The sequence below is a fragment of the Gymnoscopelus microlampas genome (assembly GCF_963454915.1).
Source record: "Gymnoscopelus microlampas genome assembly, chromosome: 16".
Classification (NCBI taxonomy): domain Eukaryota; kingdom Metazoa; phylum Chordata; class Actinopteri; order Myctophiformes; family Myctophidae; genus Gymnoscopelus; species Gymnoscopelus microlampas.
In genome coordinates this window covers 28696124-28716210 of record NC_139953.1, presented here as the reverse complement: position 1 = coordinate 28716210, position 20087 = coordinate 28696124, and the positions used below count along the sequence as shown (strand labels likewise).

The window sequence follows — 20087 nt, the reverse complement described above, 5'->3', positions numbered from 1 at the left end:
AGAATCTTGGAAACAATTTGAAAAATGTGGAATCTTTTAACAACACAAATATGGTATTTTCAGTCCGCAGACAAATACATATTAATCTGGGGGTCTTTGACATGGAAATGTTTGACAGCCACTGGTTTAAACAACATAAGGAAGCAATCCCAAATATGCAACTAACAACCCTTTAGAAACCAGCCACCCCCCACCCCCAAAAAAAAATTATCCAAAGGTCGCTTATAATAAGTGGACATGGCAACCCTACCGACCACCGTAGTTTAATAAACGCGGAAGTGTTGTTGGGCGTTGACACCGCCCATGTGAATCCATTGAACTACAGATGCTTTTAAATGTGAAATAGCTTCTTCTGAGGCGTAAGAACCCTTTGGCAAGTTGACATAACCAGCGAAACAACCTCTACGTTTTTATAAGTCGTGCTGAAGAAGAATGGCATCAAAAGCTCCTTTCTTGGTATGTATGTATGCATTGATTGATGGTAAACAAACAGCTATCTTACAATACCAAAACGCTCGCCCCAAAACACAGTCGCCCCGGGGCAAATCCGACGTAACCTCAGTAAAAGGGTGCCTAACCTTATTCCTAAAGTTAACCTCAGTAAAACTATGCCTAACCCTAATCTTATTTGTGACCTTATCCTCAGTAAAACAAATACAAGAATACTTGAAACGCTGGTCCGCGAAAAAAGTGGGGGTGAACGTGTTTTGGGGCGAGTCTTCCGGTTACCCATATGATTTGACATTACAGTCAAACACAAATGTCTTACTTACTTAAGTAAAAGTAGCAATACCACAATATAAAAATACTCTGTTAAAAGTAAAAGGCCTGCATGTGTTAAAAATGTTACTTGAGTAAAAGTACAAAAGTATATTGGCATCAACATATACTTAAAGTACCAAAAGTAAAAGTAGATATTTATAGGTATAAAAAAGGGCTAAAGTGGTTGATGTATGTTTTATAATGTTCATTTATATCTGCAAAGTAACTGTAAGTTTTCAAATTGTTGTAGTGGAGTAAAAGTACAATATTTTTTTGAGGGCCCCCCCCAGTTGGGGGCCCGTGGGCTGCACCCCACCGTAGCCAACACGTCCGGCCCTGGCTGCACTGTCTGGGTTTAAAGTTGTGCTAAAGTTGTAGTGATTTCCAAAACACAGGCTACTGTAACAATCCCTACAGTAGAGGGACACTTAAATAGATGCTTCATGGTACATTACTTTCTTTTTGGAAATTGTAAACAAGAGAAAGCATTACTGTTGGAGCCAACATACAATTTCTGTTTATTTAGTCTTGTTTATTTGTATTAATGGTGCATATTGTGGCTTTGTTAATCACCACAGGGTAATCTATCACCAAAGTTGGATAATATATCTGGCGAGGGATGATTGACACCTGGTGTGCAATTTGGGGAAGGCTTATAATATGAGTTATTGTCCATCTTTATGGATTTGAATGGTGGAAGGAAGCATCTTTTTGAAATGTTGGATTTAAGATCTTTAATAAATGCATTGACGTATCCAAAGAGATACAAGAGCTCTGGACACGTGTCTGAACTAAAGTCAACCCATGTCGCCCCTTCTTGCAGTAGAAGGCTATAGGTAATTTAAAGTCATCATTACAATATTTATCGAATATAGTAATGTACTACAACTGTAGGTTCTCTCTTTTTTTGAGTAATCTCTCTTTGTAATTGAGTAAGTACATGCAATTCAGGTATATTAAGAATAAATTGTTCATTTTCTTTATTACATTTTATATGATGCTTTTGGTTTTCATTTGACAGCATAGGGACCCTGCACTGAAGAAAAGAGATGACTTTGAGGATATTTTGGAAGAAAGGAGGAAATCCAGTGACCTGCGATATGCCCTCAGATGCTACACGCCTGTCTTATACAAAGGATTGACTCCCTGTCACCCCAGCATGCTCAAGAACATTGTGCTCCAGTCTGACCAGTTGCACTATGTCATCAATCAGGTACGACCTGGAGGGACAAACTAGCATTTAAATATATTGATTAATAGCCAATATACTGACGGATATAAGAGGAAAAGCCATATTAGTTTAATGAAGAAATTGAAATCTATACAATATATCACATTGGATGAGACTATCGTGCAAAAAAAATCTGTGTGACTAGGTGATGTTCGGTATTATAAAGTAATTGTACGACAGGCCCCAACAATATTGTAATCTGAACATAGCATCATTTATTCTCTGGATAAGTCATCAGTTTTGCATTGTTATGATGAGCAACATCTCAAAGGTCTGTGTGTTTAGGATTATAAGGTACCTTCTCTACAGTGCCAAGCATCAATATTGAAGTTGTGATGATAGTTTTAGTGAACCGCTTGCAAAAGCCACCTGAAGTATTATAATTGTTAAAAGCCTACTTGGTTTAAGACATGTGGTAAATGAACCACTTATACTTATTTGACCGGGGTGGCCCAGGGTCTATACCTGATCCGCTCCTTTTCCCCCCTCTACACCAAATCTCTTTGCGGAAAATAGGCCATCTACAAGCTCACAACGCGTTTCAATGTGACGCCTTGTAAGCTTATAGATCTGCTGTTTCCTCTGAATGTTAGCCTATCATGATACGCCCCCAGAATTGGGACGATTGGCTTTATGTGGTTACGTCATCCTTAAACTTGCCCTGTGACTCTGATTGCCGTACTAAAGGTGTCTAAGGAAACGGGCACGGCTGCTGATGTGATCCAGGAACAGGCGTCGTCCATCTTGGATGAGATGGCTCACACTCAGCAGCTCAGCACCGTGCGTTTCTTCGCCTTCGCTCTCAGCAAGGCCTTCAAAGCACTGTTCAGGAGTGTGTGTGTCAATGAAGAGGGTATTCAGAGAGTGAGTATGTGTTACCACCTATAGTAGATTCAAACCCAGGTATCGTAACATCTACTGCTCATCCAAACACAACACACTAAAGTGTTGCATTATACTCTATGTGTGTTGTCAGCTCCAACAGGCCATCCAAGATCATCCTGTGGTTCTGCTGCCGAGTCACCGTAGTTACATGGACTTCTTGCTCATGTCCTACATCCTGTACACCTATGACCTGACATTGCCTGTCATTGCTGCGGGAATGGGTAAGAGCAACAGCAGCCCTTAAAAACTCTATACTGACCCCAGGAGATGTGTCACATTACAGCATTTCCTGTGAAGTATACAGAATTTAGAAATATATTTTGCAGTCAAGCACATAAATAATTAGGAGACCAACTTGAGGAAAAAAAAAACATCTCTGGACTTACATAGAAAATGTGGATCCCAGCCCTCATGTGACTGGCCTGTGACATCAGTTGTCTATGATGTATCTACGACATACTACTCAGAATTTAGGCAAGGTTTCAGCGCGATCACAGTCCCGTTGACTTCTATTATATTAAAGTTACTGTAAATATAAAAAAAACTGAGTGCATACAGACTGCTAGCCTCCTGCAGAGACAAAACACTTTTTGAGTTAGATGATCCCGTTCTTGTTTTTATGTTGTTTTACGCATTAGGACTATACAGAGCTCAACGTCTTCCCTATGTTGTGTGAAATTGCCAGTTACTCATAAGATTACAGTTAATTTATAAACAACACATTTTTGGGCACCATGACATACCGTAGATTAAATTGTTCAGTGGAATTAAGCCAGTTATCGTTCAGTATTGATAATTCCTAGCAGTTTTAAGAAAAACATCTTACTGCTACTTTTTCGTCTTCCAAAAACACAATGAGGATCAGCATTATTAATATCACATTCATAAAATGAATAATAAATATGAATTCACAATATCTCTGCAGATTTCATGGGGATGAAGATGGTGGGTGAGATGCTGCGTATGTCTGGAGCGTTTTTCATCAGACGGTCGTTTGGTGCAGACAAGCTGTACTGGGCTGCATTCTCTGAGTACGTCAAGACCATGCTTAGGGTAAGGATAGCATGCTGTTTGAAAATAGTTTGTTTCCCAAACACAGGGCCGTGACCAATTTTGGGCACAGTAACTATACTTTTCCTACAAAAAAAGAGAAGACAATCTTTCACACAAAAAAGGAGAAATTTAACAAAAATTTAAAAAATAGCAAAAATAGCAGATCTAAAAGCCTGTAGATCGTGTATATCAGCTAATGGATTTTTGTAGGTTTGGGCAGAGCCATAAAGAGAGTTCTGACACTAGCGTCGACTCCCATGTAAGAATGGAATGCGGAAGTGCTTTGTCTATCTCAATGACATAGTTCCAATGTTTGGAACTATAGCCCATGGGAGCCCGCTTTGCGGCGAGATCAAAGCGTGTCGTTACTCTCTTTTCTACACTCTGGGTTTGGGTCCTAATTTCTTTTTGCGTCTTGAGCTGAAACTATTTGGGAACCACTGTTATACAATAGGATGATGTTATTTTTCTTGCAGTCTTCTACTGTTGGCTTGAGTTGTTTATGGGTATGTGTAGTACAGGAAGGTGGAAACGTTTTGGCAAATCATTATTATCACATTGAGTGCCAGGGGTTTTTCAAAACAGGGTACCTCCAGTGCCTGGAATTTTAACCATTTTTGGACCTTTTTCAAGTAGTCACAAAACATTTTCAGTGATCACCGTCCTCACGGTGATCCCCTCATTACACACATAGAGGTCTCGTACAATCCGGGGAAAAAGATTAAAAACATTCGGTAATCCGTTCTATAGTTGCAGCCAGTTGAAAATAGTCGAAAATACATCGTAAAAACAAAAAGTACACAGGAGCCGAGATACAGGCTTTTGAAGTCATAACTCAACCAGGAGGTGGATTGGAGTCTAAATCTTCGTAAAATGATATCTCCTGGTGCTGTGAAGGAAAAAAAAAAAAAAAAAAAAAAAAAAAAATCTTTTTTTTTTCATATTTTTCCCCAAAAACGGCCATAACCGTTTTTGGCACACCATGTTAGGATTATGAAAAACGGTCCGGACCGTTTTTGGCACTCAATGTGTTATTATTTCATATTTTGACATTTTCATTGAATCAGTCTTAAATCAAAACAAAACAAAAAACTATGCAGCGTGGTGTGACTGAGAAGACATCTATAGCACTCTCTAGTTAATGTGATACAGTTGGGCTATTATGATAGGTTATAATGTGATTGCTGATCTATTTGTGAGAGAACCTGAAATTCAAGTTGCCAGATAAACACAGAAACTGTGTTGCCGGTATTATACCTAAGGTTGCATTCACACCAGTGGCGACAAAGCAATGGAAGCGATCGACATGAAGCTACAAACTGACGCCTGACACAGATGTGTCACTATGCTTCAACTTTTTTCAGTGCTTCAGTGATGCAGTGAAGTGTCAATCAATCATTATGTTTTTGTTTCACCATTTGCACTACCCTTCTCTCTCCCCACAATTCCTGTGCCAGTCACTATAAGGAAGTAAAACTCATTCTTGCAGTTAACCACAACCAGTTCCTTTTCATTTACGCTGTGTGGCTTGAGCAACACTTCAACAGCAACTCAGGAGCAATGCAGCTGGTCATGCTTGGTTGTTTTGTAACTTTTGTAACTGTCAGTGTGAATGCAGCGTCAGTGTATCCAAAGAAATAGATGAGTCTGATAATGATGGGACCATATGGAAAAATATAAACTTTTTAATGGCATGCTATAATGGCATGCCCAAAATAGGGACACCAGCTTGAAATCGGGACACATCGGTTGCATAACTGCCGATACCATTACCAATATACTATTGGTCGGGTTCTACTATTGATCAGCGTGACATGATTAGTTGACCAATGATATTCATGAAAGATTCTCATCAATGTGCTGCTAAACATATGGATAATACACAATACATATCTTTATTTGTAATTATGAAAACACATCAAATGTCAAAACACTTATTGTTTTTTGTTTTTTTTCCTATCTCTGCACCTGACCCTCCAGAATGGATTTGCACCAATTGAATTCTTCCTAGAAGGGACGAGAAGCAGAACATGCAAGTCTCTCACTCCCAAATTAGGTAAGATAAAAACCACATAGCCTGTGCTATTGGCATGTGTCCTTTCAGCTGACCCTTGTGTTTGACTGAGCATTTAGATTGTAACTACAGTATGTAGCTTAGATGCTTGGAGTGTTACTGCCATAGCATATTTTTGATCTCATAGTACTCGAACCCCATGGCCTCTTGCCCTGTTGATGTTTGACAATTTAATGTTCATGGAACTTTCCTCTGATTGGGCACTTTTCTAAGTCACTCTGGATAAGAACATCTGCTAAATGCCTAAATTGTATTGTTGGGCAGTTCTGAGCTTATTGTGTATTAGGTAGGTCTCTCTTTCATTTGATGATCAGGTTAAAGCTGTTTTTTGGGCTGGGCACTGAATTCTCTTAGATGGCCAAAGAAATGCTTTCAGCAAAAACATATATGCATCAGAAGCGCTATTTGGGATAATCACAAAAGCTGTGTGGAGTCTGAGATGTGGTGAATTATCTCATTGAACAAAGCCTTATGGTCTTACTAGTAGTGTGTAATAATACATATCTATTTTCTGTCTTTCATGCGTCATACAGTACACCTCATAACTTTGATGTTTTAAAAACAATCTTAATTCATCTATACATTTCTCTTTGGCTTTCCCTCGCTGTAGGTCTGTTGAACATAGTGATGGAGCCGTTTTTTAAAGGTGAGGTGTTTGACGTCAGCCTGGTACCAGTCAGTATCAGCTATGAGAGGATACTGGAGGAATCGCTCTATGCCAGGGAGCTCCTGGGAGTGCCCAAACCCAAGGAGTCCACCTCTGTGAGTCACTACAGGATCTGATAAATTCACAGTTCTTTTTAATGTATTTATTTATTTTATTGTTGTCAATTGTTTGTTACCTCTTTCTCGCCAAATTTGTCGTTACGCCAATGAATTCCTCCCCACACATTTCTGTGTTTCCACTGGTGTTGTACCCTACTGGTTCACCTGCCACTGATTAGACCCCAGTGGGAGGGCATTTGCCTCCGTCCTAGTCCTCCCGTTCAATATTTCCCTCGTGTTCCTTCCCATTTTCGGGTGAAAAGAACCAGCGTTTGACTCCATGTGTATCGGAGGAGATGCGTGGTTGTCTACACTCTCCCAGACCAAACAGTAGGGGTATTGCAAAACGTAAAGTAAATTGAGGAATTGTAGAAAATCTAAATTGTTGTGCATAATTGGTAGTTTTTTCCAATTCAGTAAAAGATTTAACACACCGATAAATAATATTCCATATAATATGAGGTCCATATACTGTAATCCCATATGGTGTAACAGTATTTGTGGTTAGGCATACAATCAAACTGTTCTCAACTCCTATGGGAATACAATTGTATCCAGCAAATAAGTAAAACGTATTTTATGTTATAAACTAGGGGTGTGCCGATATATCGTCCCGTGATATATCACAATACGTTTTCGTGACGATATGTATCGTTTTGGCGTTTTTTTTTAAACCTTTTTTTGCAATAATAATAATGAAAAACAGAAGTATTTGTTTGCATTTGCTTTTTTCCCCCACATATATTTTCATAAGGTTCCCCCCCCCCCCCCCCCCCCCATATATTTTCATAATAAAAAAGTGCCATATATCGTATCGATATCGTGAGCCCAATATCGTGTATCGTAAAATTAGTGTATCGGCACACCCCTACGTTACAGTATGTAAATACCTGGGAGGTTTTTTTCTGCGATGATGTGTTACTGTGAATGATGAAGTGGTTTGTAAATGTGCTGTATATTCAGCAGCAGTGGCATAATTCAGTCTGTCCATGTCCCCTTTGCAGGGTCTGTTTAAAGCAAGGAAGGTTCTCAGTGAAGACTACGGAAGCATCCATGTGTACTTTGGCCAACCTGTGTCTGTCAGAAGCTTAGCAGAAGGCAGAGTCAAACGCTCCCATTTCAACCTCATGCCAAGGTATGCAAAACACTCTAATATCTCCTAGCTGTCCTCTATAGTCTAATAGCAGGTAACATGTGTCTTCTGCACTGTGCACAATCTCCACATTTCTGTGGAGACATTTCAGTTAATTTCATCCAGCTGTTTTTATACAGCAGAATGAAAACTATTCTTTTTAAAAAAAATACTTTATTGAGTCAAAACATGTTAAGACAATTCCTCATTAAGTCATTTTTTTTGGTGCATATAAAAACCCTTCCCCTTTACATAGAAAGGGGATAAACTAAAATAAACTAATTTCATTCATGTATCCGTATACATATCCTTTATGAGGGAACATGAACAAATGATATATACGTAATAAAAAATAAAAATAAAACGAAAACGATTCTAATGATTATGCTAAATAATTGTGATTACCACAAACAATTGCAATCATACATGTAATCATTGTGATAGGCCTACACACAGACCAGACCGATTACAATATCCTGACACGAACAAGTATGCGTGTCGGTTGGGTAAAGTTTTGCTTATGATAAATATCCCTTTTCTAGACACATCCCCAGGAGACCCAGTGATGACACACAGAGCTTTGTCAATGACACGGCCTACAGGCTGGTGCGCTCACAGGAGGAGAACATGGTGCTGAAGCCCTGGGTGCTGATGGCCTCCCTTCTCCTCCAGAACCACTACCAGAGACCCAGGGCAGGGCACGAGCAGGGCATGGCACTGGATGAGCTGACCGAGCACACCCTCTGGCTCCGCGTCCTGGCACGTGACTACGGAGCCTTCCTCCACTGGCCTGGTGAGCGCTGGGGGTTAGAAGAGTCTAATGGTCCTTTGCTGAAAGATGCCACTGTTGATAGATTTTAGTGTTTAGGCACTTTAACCCTGGGATCCCTATTTGGCAGTGGTGGGAAAGGTAGTCAAATGTTTTAAGTAAAAGTATCAATACTGCAGAAGTACTCCGTTACAAGTAAATGTCCTTAAAAATGTACTTGAGTAAAAGTACACAAATATTGGTATCAAAATGGTATTGGTATAAATTAATCAACAGTGAACTAGACAGACAGTTTCCTACCGACACAGTAGTGAGATCACCATCCACTGCAGATGTACAAGTTATATTGTATTAACATACAGAAGAGATTGGTTAAAATACAAATGTATTCATTAAAAAGCCCAGATTGTAGCTTTGAGTACAAGGAAATCTAGACTAGAGATGTGCATAGTTGAGCTGCAGCCCCCTCTAGTGGACAGACTTTCAGACAGAATGACCAACAAATGACAGCCTCATTATGGGCCTTTCAGACATAACGTGACAGCTTGTGCCCAAGAGACTGAGATGTGCCAAACCGTGGTTCTTTTCAAGATAGATTGAAGTGCAAAAATGTCAGCATGTTCCCTTTTTTGTGGCTGTCTTTGTGCTCGTAGAGGATATGCGATCATGTGACCACGATAAAATTATCTTGAGGGTAAAAAAAAAATCCTCCATCCAATAAATGTATGGAGGTGTATTTGAACTGTTGGAAGCCAACTATGCAAGTACAAAACAATGACATTTTTGAAAAATAGTCGATATATAAGCTTACTTCACATGCTGAGATGTGCTATTTTGAATGAATGTTCAACCCAGAATAGGGACTCTCGGGTTCATGTGGTTAACAGTTGCTGTTTGAAATTGTGTTGTTAGATTGTGTAGATGAGCAGCAAAGCATCATTACAATAGTGAAACTACTGTAATGAGGCCGTTTGTCTGTGCACAATTAGGGTATAGACTATACACTATAGAGTACAGAAGTCCTAACGTCACTCGTTTATCCCCTGGGTCGCGGAAGTAATTTCTCTATGGAGAATAACATTGGGTCATCTTAGAATCGTCTCATATAAGAATTGTGGTTTACAAATAAACTAACTGTCTCTGCGATATTGTCAGGGACGTGGCTCTGTATCGTTTATGATAGTCAGTCACTAATATTTGATCTGTTTCTGGCGGAAATGTAAATAATTCGGCGGAAGTAACATTAGCGTTTTCTCACCGTCAGTTGATGCTTCATATCCATGTGTCAAACTGCCGGGATCATTTGTTTTTTTCTGGAACACAGTTCTTATTTGACTGGTATTAAACACGTCTTTTGGAATTGAGAATGGGGGGGGGGGGGGGGGAGCGATTCAGATAGGATGTGTAAATTACGTCAGACTTCGGTGCTCTATAGACATGCGCTTTGAGATTCCGTTTATTCCTCAATTTTCACAGAAATGGTTGATACATACATCAAAATGTTCATGTATATCTTTCCCTTGCCTGCCTGTTTTCTAAACCTGTCTTCTCTCCCCTTTCCCTCCTGTGTCACTATGTTTCACCCCTCTCTCATGACTTAACATTGCCCTACCTTTCCTCTTCATTCTGTTGGTATCCCACTACTCTGACCAATTCTGTCTCTCCGCTGCTTCTGTCTATTCTCGTTCTTTCTGTCTGTCGTGTCTCTCTCCTCCAGACCATGTTGCTCCCTCTGAAGTGGTCTCGTCCAGTCTGGCCCTCCATCGAGGTCTGGTTTCTGTCGCTGACGGCCGTGTCCTCCTGGCGCTGGGACAACCAGGTGTGTATATTATATTAGGCTCTCTGTCCTGCACTCTCTGTGCTGCAGAATTAATAGAATAGAGAACATTTTCTTTGTGGTATGGCTCATGGCTACCATCACTTCTTTGTGCTCTTAACTGTCATCTTTCAGAGAAATGTGTTTCATTTTGGGCTCAAATGATAATAAATCAGTTTTATTATAAGAATATGTATGAGAATAGAAACCTTGTCTACACATTGCCTAGAAATTGTGATTTATTTTGTTTCCTATATCTACTGACAACGTACCATGGCAAGTTTTGAAGAAAGGCTGAGGAAGTTAGGCAATGCAAATGCCTGTATTATGTATACGATAGACAAAAGTAGCACACTCTTTGTCGACTGAAAAAAATGGTCTGTCATCAGAAATGGCACAATGTCCGAGATAAATATGTCAAAGTGCGTCGATGGGTGATGGAAAACAAAGATCCAGGTAGAAAAATCACAGTTCCACCACTGTATACTGTGGGTAGGATCTAACATTCAGCACTTCAAAGCAGACCGAATAGAAAACATTTTCGTCCTCACTGAAAAAAATCTATAACTTATTTTGAATTATGCTGCCAGTTTTACTGTGTATTTCATGTATCTTGTCCATTTCACTGTGTTTATATCCCATGCATTGATGAGACAATTCCACTGATATTGCCTCCGAAGACAACTGAAAAATGACTTTCACCTTGACTTTTGCAGGAGGTCAGGGAGGAGCGGGGCAGTGTGGTATTGTCACCAGCCCAGAAGAGGAGCTGTTTAGTCAGGCGGTCACAGTACTGTCCTGTGTCTCCTACAGGAACCAGGTGTTGCACGTGTTCCTCCGCCCAGCACTCCTGGCTACGGCCATCCACACTGCTTCCTCCACCCACAAAGGTGAGGTGGACAAACACACGGAGCTGCCTTCTTCTTGCCTGTTGACGACCAAGGCAGCATTGTTGTTTTCCTTATTCTTCTAGATTATGTTTGAGGCATTCCTGTTTAGTTAGACAATGTAGTTTGGAGGGGTAAATAAAATCTTGGATAACATAAAGGTCTGTGAAAGAAAGTATATTTGAAGTCCTCATCAAAACTTGGGTCTGATTCAGAAATTGAGTGAAATAAATGAATTCACAAGCTAGGCTAAATCATCGGTTCCTACAGTGTTTTGAATTGATATTTTGTCTTTTAACATTTTAAGGTAACTCTGAATATTGTGTGTTTTTAGAGGAAGTGTTCAACACGTTTAGCTTCCTGAGAAACATGTTCTCCAATGAGTTCATCCTTTGTCCTGGAGACACTGTGCAGGTAATGCAACTTTTTAAATACTGCCATGGAAAGTATCCTCTTAACCCCATATCTTGTTTCAAATACACTTAAGGCAAGGCAAGCTCTTATTTTATGGAATGAGTTAAGAGGTGTGTGTGTGTGTGTGTGTGTGTGTGACACACACAAATGTCCACTTTCTCACAGGCATAAAGACAGAACAGTATACCGGTAATTATTGATGTGATGGTGTGTCATACTGTAAGTATCGCTTATCAGTGATCAAACATCATTATCCTTTTGTTCAGTTTCTGCTTTTTAGAGAATGTTGTTCAACGGCCCATAGCTGGCATTAGAGGTGAGGACTCAAGTCACTTAGACTTGTCTTTAGCCACAGTTTTTGAACATCACTTGAAAACAACACAAGTACTTGAGTCTCGACTGAGAATTAATCATTAATGACTTGAGACTTGAATAGGCTGTGTGCATAACTGTAGTCCCAGTTTTCAGAAGGTGGCATACCTGTTTCCTTTCCCAGTTCAACGTTGTTTGATTGCCTCAGCAGCAGATTTTAATTGGAAACGCATGTGAAGGTATTATGTGTGCTTCTGGTTCAAACCTGCTGCCAAACCAAACAAACGAAGCTTTGGGAAATTGAGCTGGAACAGGAAACGGGTATGCCACCTTCTGAAAAGTCGGATTACAGTTATGCACAGAGTCGAGTGCGGTGTGTGACTTGTCTGCCTGGCAGTGCTGTGAACTTTTGACTTGCCAAAACTTATATCTATTCCTGCTACACACACACACACACACACACACACACACACACACACACACACACACACACACGCACACCACTTTGATGGCACTTGCTTCAATACACACACACACACACACACACGTTTGAATGTTCTTTTTTTCTGACTGCAGGATTTTGAGGATGCTTGCTACTTGCTGTTGAAGACGGCAGCACTGCAGGTGTCACAACAAGAGCTGTTGGTGACAGAGAAAGGACGGAGAACACTAGCGTTCCTCACCGCCTTGTTGGATCCGTTCCTACAGGGATACCAGGTCTCTCACACACACACACACACACACACACACACACACACACACACACACACACACACACACACACACACACACACACACACACACACACACACACACACACACAGACACACACGATGCATTGCTATGTTGTGAGCTTGCAGATTTGCTATTTTCTACTATAGTTACTATTTTCGCAGAGGTGACTAACAATTTGGTCGAAAATAAATCTATAATTTTGGGCGATTTCCTCAGTCAATTTGGCAGTGGGCAGACTTGAAAGTCCTGAAAATATACCTAGATTCACCAGTAAATGGATACTCAGGTGGGAAAAAGTACCACTCAGAGTCAGTACCGGCCCTATTCAAGCACTTGACATGTAGAAAAAGGTTTGTGTCTGCATTTCACAGCAGTAGACCTCAAGAGGGTGCTGTCATCACATAATTTGTGCAGATGTTGAACAACTCTGGGTGTGTGTGTGTCCGTCCAGGTGGTGTGTCGGTTCTTGTGCGAAGAGGCCACTGACAGTTTGACAGAGAAGCAGTTTGTCCCTGCTGTTCGAAGCTTCATGGTTAAACTCATAATAGCAGGTACTGTCTCAGTTTCTCCATCACTCTCTCTGTCCTTCACTGCCGTGCTGTAATGTTCTCAGTTTCAGCCGGGGGCCTAGCGGGCTCGGGCCTGGTTCAGGCCAACAATTTATGCAAATTGATCAACAAAAACAAAGCAATACTATTATTATTATTATTATATATTTTTTTACACTAATACAATTGCAAGCACTGAGTGAAAACGTTGAGTACTCAAACAGGGTCTAGCACTCCAAATCAGTACATCCATCAGCAATGCAGAGAAGCCACTCACAGCAACCTAAAAAATATAAAGCCTTTTACAGTACGTGTCTAATAGGTGTGCCATTTTTCTGTTGTAATAATATCGCAGGGTTCTATTTCAGACTGTGTGAATGTATGTGTAAATGGAAACAAGTGCAACCACAAGTGTGGTTGCACAACTGAAACGATGAAGGAAAGTGTGATAATAGTGAGGTTTATGAACTACTTGGTGGAAATGGAACAGGGAACGTGTGTGTGTATAGCATGTGTGTGCGTTGCCTGCATTTAACGATGGAGCCACTGTGTCACAAATAAACTCACCCGCTAGAACCAGTGTCTGATATGAGAAGATGATTCAATTTCACACATGACCATCAATAAACATTATGTGACGGTCTCTCTCTTGTCCTCTCTCTTTCACTGTTATCTCTCTCTGTCTCGCTCTCTCTGTCTCTCTCGCATACGCACTCTTTCTCACTATCTCTCTGGGTCAGGCCCGGGCTCATTACTGTATTATGAACAGGTTCGGGCTCAGGCTTCAACTCATTCGGATCGGTCCGGTTTTAATTTATTGGCCTGTGAAGAATTCTACTGTGCCCCTCGTGCTCTCTCTTAATCTTTCCGTATGGTTGTTCTTTTCAAATATGGCTGTCTGTCTGTGTCCTCCATAGGACCTCTTCCATTCACAGAGTGTACATATAGTGCGTGTGTGTGTCTCCCCCAGGTGGTCTGAGGTACAGCGAGGTGTTGTCATCAGACCTCCAGAAGAACGCACTGGCTGCTCTGCTGAGGCTGAATGCTGTACGGAAAGTCAAAGGGTGCGTAGCCTTCGGTCATGCCTGACTTTTTTCCCTCTACACAAAATGTCTTTACTGGAAAACACGCTCACAATGCGATGAGTTATGCGCTTGTAGATCTGCCATTTTCATTGAATGTTTGCCTGTCTTAACAAAATATTTTGACATGCCCAGAATAGGGCCGCTACTCGCTAGGGTTCAAGTGGTTGAACTGCCACACTGATTTGGCCTCCCAAACTAAAACTGTAGAGCTTTGCGAATTTGCAAATACATTTTTTTCTTTTTTCTGCCGAAAATAATCGTGTGCTTCAATATCATTACTTCAGATCTGACCAGGTGACTTTGAAAGTGAACAAGATTATGGTCAACTCATTGGAAGACACCCTAGGTAAGAGCAAAAACACCCATGTAGCATTAGTTTGACCATTAACGTGTTGCACTGACTTTGTCTTGAGACTTTATAGTGTGACTTTTATCCTCACAATGATGTTGTCAGAAGGACATTTATTCCATGTAGTGTAAAATAGTATGGCCAAATGCTTAACTTGGGGGTACTGCAAGCATTGCATACAAAAATACATATAATGGCAAAACTGAGGGACACAATACAGTTCGAAATGTCCATTCTTTTGTTGTTCCTTTGTTGCTGCCTTACTGTACATGCCAGCCGGCATAAGTCCATTCTTTTCCAGTTTGGCTAGTTGTTAAAGCAGTGGAGATATAATTGAGTATTGGGTTTAGCAGCTGCTGCTTTAACTCACACCACTATGGAAAATGTAGCCTGGGTAAAAGCCTGCAAGATCCAAGATACAGCTTATTATGCTGTGTGGCAATTACCGGTAAACAAATGGAATCCTTTTAGAAGTATCATAAAGTGAGAAGTTACAATGAACATAATAACTAAACCAAGGATTTCTTTTAAAAATGCTTCTGTCAAACACAAGCTGCTGGGGGATTCACTATAATTATATACATGACTTTTGAGTTTCGACTTCAGTTTCGTCATTCTCACATATCAGAACAGAGTGTTAACAGAGTGTGATTAGCAAATGATTCCCTGCAGAATTTGTGTTGTGCTTTCCAATGTCACTAGTAAATGGACCACATTCAAGTATTTGAGGATCATTGCTCTCTATCTCCCTCCTTTCCACATAGCAATGAGATTTTCTTTTAGGCCATTTTCATTCCGAGCACCTTTTCCAGCTCCTCCTCGCAGAAATGCCATAACGTTTGTGGTGATGGTATGATCAAACACTGTGTGTCTCAGCCAGTGATGGGAACCAACGGTTTCAGAATCAAATCTGTCACAACCTTATACCTTCTGATGTGTCAGCTGTATTGCCTGGACGAATAAAACAATCTCACACAGCACAGTTGAGGCCCTAAATGTTCCATCTCCTATTCTCTACCTGCCCTCTATTCTTCCTCTCTCTCCATTTCTCTTATATTGCCTTTTCCTCTCTCTCTCTCTCTGTCGCTCTCTCTCTCCGCAGGTGGTAAACTTCCCACCCAGAAAGCTGTCCTCGCTCGCCTCTAATGTAGTGGCACCGTGGGCTAGAAGGAACTTGGGAGAGTCAGCTCTCTTTGCCTCTATTAGCATAATGCCACATTTTCCACCAACGTTCCCAGCGCAGCACAGCTCCACTCGGCTGATTAGAGGCAGCGTGTCTTTGCTACTTTCTGAAAGGGACTTCACAGAAGACTCTGGAGGACTTCTCTTCTCTTCTCTTCTCTTCTCTTCTCTTCTTTTCTCTTCTCTTCTCTTCTCTTTAGTTAGTTTTCTTGTATTTTATAATTCTGTCAAACACAAAAGTTTATCTGCCTTTTCCTGTCTAACAGAATGGTAAATATGGCATTGGAGAAATCTTTGGCTGAATAACAGTGTTTGAAATGAGCAACCTTTTACAAAGGTTCTCAAAGTGCCAACTCCATTTAAAGTGGATGATATGTTTCTTCACTAACACTCCCCTGGCCGCACCCAGGCCTTCCTCTGAATGTAATTCCCAGAGACTGCCGTTATGAGCGTGATTCCACTGGTTTCTGTCAGGGGCTTTGTTTAATTTTTGTTTCTCCCTTTTGTATGGCGCTCTTGTATTTATTTCTGCATTAGAATTGTGTGTGGACTTCTCTCTTAACTTTCAACACGTGTTGCCTTGTCATAGTTTTTTTGTTGGGGAGTGGGTCATGTTCTCTGGATCCAAAGAGGGATAGTATATTTGGCTATTTGCCTATTGTAAAACTGGGTTGAATGGTTTCTTTCCCAGTCTCTGAAGAACTTGTCAAACTTGAAAAAAATGAAGGGGTTTATTTTTTAGTTGAACTTGCCAAGCAAAAAAGGGTGAGTAAGAGATTTACCCAATGAGTGGGGGCCAGATTCAGGACTGGTTTTAGGCTGAAAGAAAAAAGAGATGGAAATTCTCTTCATGAACTCATATTACATGCTTATAGCATATTTCTGTACTTGCCAAGTCTTCTTATATTACTATACTTGTCAAGTCTTCTTACACAAATGTCCTGAGTCCATTTTGTGTGCCAGGTATTCAGGTTTACATTCCATCCCAACACTAAACCAGCTATTTCACTAATTTCTAACTTATGGTTGTGTCAGCTGGTATAGAGTTGCGTTGGCATATGTCTGCAGATGTCTTCAAGCATCTGCCTATTCCTATGGTCACGTTTTCTAGACGCGTAACACGAATTGAGATTAACAGCCTTACGTGTGCAGCAGCATATATTGGGTGGAAAAACTTGAGTGTGCACCAACTCTGCCAAAAGCAAACACAAATATAATGAGCTAAATGGATTTGACACATCCATTTACATACTGTATGTTTTTTTTTTTAACAAGGGAGCTAATGTAGATCAAATGCCAATGTTACATAAAAACAAGAACACAATCAATTGCCACAAGTGATACAAAAGTCTACTGTCAGGTGAAACACACAGTTACCACAAGCTACCTAATATTGGTGTTTCCAAATCTTCCTTGATAGTTACTGATTTTGATAGTCAAAAGTCTGTGATTGTCAGTTTTTAAAATATATTTATTTTGGATGTATTTGTTTTTCCTATAAGGCCAAACACCCTTGTTACAAAGGAGGGGAAGAAATGCAACTCATGGTATTTAGAACGAGCAACCCCCCCCCCCCCCCCAGTCCATTGAGTTCAATGGACAGGTGGACAGCTATCTTGTGAGGTTTTCAGCTATTGCTTTCAATGGTGTGACGTCATGTTCTTTCTACATAGGAAAGCTGCAGAATCCCTGACATGTCTTGCTGGAGATCTAAGCCTAAACCCATATTTTTAAGAACCAGGATTACCAAACTGAAGATAGTTCAAATTCAAAATTAAACTTGAGATGTTTCCTAAATAAATGTTCTATTAAAGCTTAGGGTATATGAAAGAGATATCGGGCTGTGCAATTCTGTTCTCTTGACATCCCTTTCAGGCATAACCAGCCAAAGAAGAAATCTAGCATCATGTGTCTTTAGCTTATAGCCTCTCTACTGTCTGTGGTGCTTTTTTGGTTAAAGTACCGTAATTCTAATATTGTTGACTTTTTTTTAACCACAGCTATATGTTTGATATGCGTGACGGTGCGTACATGTGCTGTTAAAAGTTTGTGTGGATTCAGAAGTACTGAATAAGAAATGTAATGTGTCAATAAAGTTTTCTAATATACAAGTACATTATGTCTGCTCTGTGGTTAAAGAGCGTTAACTCATTAAGACCGGGAAAGCCTATACGTTGTTATACCTTCAAAACCGGTAAAGCATCTGTGTCATTTTAGATGTTTCTATGTACATAGCAACATGTAAAAAAAAAAGGATTTAGAAGGTGTTTTTAAAATCGGCCTCAGGTCTAGGATGGTGAATTCATCCTGTCGCTACTTGTTTTTTTTTTAAAGGTGAACCTATTTCTGAGAAAAGGTACAGTACTGTAATGATCACTTGCCTAATTGTATCAATGTGCACACATTCACAAGGAACTATTTACTACTGTATAGTTACAAGGCAGGTACAGAGAAGCCCATGTTATTCCTGCTGGAAAAACGAATCGAAACGTAATAGGCTACACCCCCCCCTCTCTTTTCCCTAATGCCCAGAAGTAAGAATATTCAAAGATTTGGAGTCATTAGTCAGTCATTATGATTAGACGGTGCCAACTGGTTTATTATTCTTTAAAAATGCAATAGCTTTTATTTTTTATCTTTTCATTTCTTAAATCCACTTTTTAATGGATAAATTTCTTTAAAAAAAAGTTAATGCCCCTGCTTTTGCGGCCCCTCCTGGCATGCATCTACAGTATATTCAAGTTGAGTGTATATTATGTGTCTTCTTCTGTGTTCCCTGTGTGTAATCGTAGTTCACAGCCTTTCAATCTTCACAACACACAGTATTCTGTAATAAAGCTTAATAATACTTTATGACCCCTAATCCAAATTCTAAAATCAATCTGCTACTGCTACAAACGACCCTTGGTTGTATATATCCTACTATCCTACTATCCTACTATCCTACTATAATTCTAGTAACCTCTGTGCGTTTGTAGTGGAGGTGTTTGTAGTGGAGGTGAAGCTACCCGGTTCTCCTCAGTGGCTGGAGCAATTGCTCTGATTTTGCACACAGCCATTGACCATTACCATCTGAACTTAACTGTGAAGCCCGTTTTTCAATTTCACCAAATCTCAGCTTCTTATTAGCGTTTTTGTGTCAAACACTGTCACCATGGTTAAGGGGCTGCCCAGCTATGGGACGAACTGCCTCCCGGGTTGCCAGATCATGTGCGCATATCCCCCCACGGATGCGTCGACCGGGTATGGTCTAGTGTATATAACTAGAACAAGGGTATATTTACAGGACCTTCACTTTTAGTTTTTTTTTTTTTTTTCGTCGTCGTTTCCGTAACAGAGTGTTTTTTCCAGGGTGGGGTTGTTAACCCCACGCCCAACCCCCAACCTAACCTGGAGGACCGGGGTGCTGACTTTTGTCTGGCCTCTACTCTGAAACCTGCCCGGCATGCTGCCAGGGGTAGACCCCCACCGGTATAGCTTTCAAGAGTCATTGAGACGCACAAGCCTCTCCACCACAACAAGGTACCAGCACAGGGAGAGCGTTAAGATGGACACCACCTGGAAAACGTAAGCCTGGGCGGCCAAAGAACACCTGGCGGAGAACAGTTGAAGGGGAGCGGAAAGAGATGAAGCTTACATGGGGCGAGGCACAGAAAGTAGCACAACAGCGAGATGAATGGCGTCAAGTCGTCGAAGCCTTATTTCCCATCCGGGAAGAAGAGGATTAAGTAAGTATTAAGTCACTTTTAGTATAGGCTACAAAGATGTAAAACTCCTAATTGTCTGGAGGGACAGTATAGGTCTGCTGTAATATATTCACAAAAATATAAAATAACAGATGATCATGGCGGGCTGTAGTAGCCAGTTATGAGGTCACAGAAGTCTAGGCCTCTGTAATCATTTCATATTCAAACTATAATAAGCCATATTATTTTACAGCTTGTGCTACAGCACTTGCTTGTATATAAATATATAAAAATGAGGTGTGTGTACGTGTGCGTGCGTGTGCGCGGCCCCTCCCGCCCAGTAATCCTCCACTGACTGACGTGAAGCTGACAGCTATCAGGCATCGAGCAGGCAGCATACCG

General features: G+C 40.6%; 1 protein-coding gene across 1 annotated transcript; it reads left to right on the top strand.

The window, feature by feature from the left end:
* Window positions 1-295: 295 nt before the first annotated feature.
* gnpat (glyceronephosphate O-acyltransferase) lies at window positions 296-18113 on the top strand. The gene is made up of 17 exons (XM_084082490.1): window positions 296-456; window positions 1784-1975; window positions 2681-2857; window positions 2970-3099; window positions 3804-3931; window positions 5912-5987; window positions 6616-6767; window positions 7775-7905; window positions 8445-8695; window positions 10389-10490; window positions 11204-11377; window positions 11709-11788; window positions 12677-12817; window positions 13287-13386; window positions 14354-14447; window positions 14753-14814; window positions 15920-18113. Exons 1-17 carry the CDS (start codon window positions 433-435, stop codon window positions 15961-15963), a joined length of 2058 nt encoding a protein of 685 aa, XP_083938616.1. The 5' UTR covers window positions 296-432; the 3' UTR covers window positions 15964-18113.
* The last annotated feature ends 1974 nt before the right edge of the window (window positions 18114-20087 follow it).

Bases quoted from the DNA above. Each gene is read 5' to 3' on its own strand.
- gnpat (XM_084082490.1), top strand. From the start codon at position 433: ATGGCATCAAAAGCTCCTTTCTTG. The intron at 6,768-7,774 runs GTGAGTCACTAC...TCCCCTTTGCAG, and splicing joins AACCCAAGGAGTCCACCTCT to GGTCTGTTTAAAGCAAGGAA. The intron at 11,789-12,676 runs GTAATGCAACTT...TTCTGACTGCAG, and splicing joins GTCCTGGAGACACTGTGCAG to GATTTTGAGGATGCTTGCTA.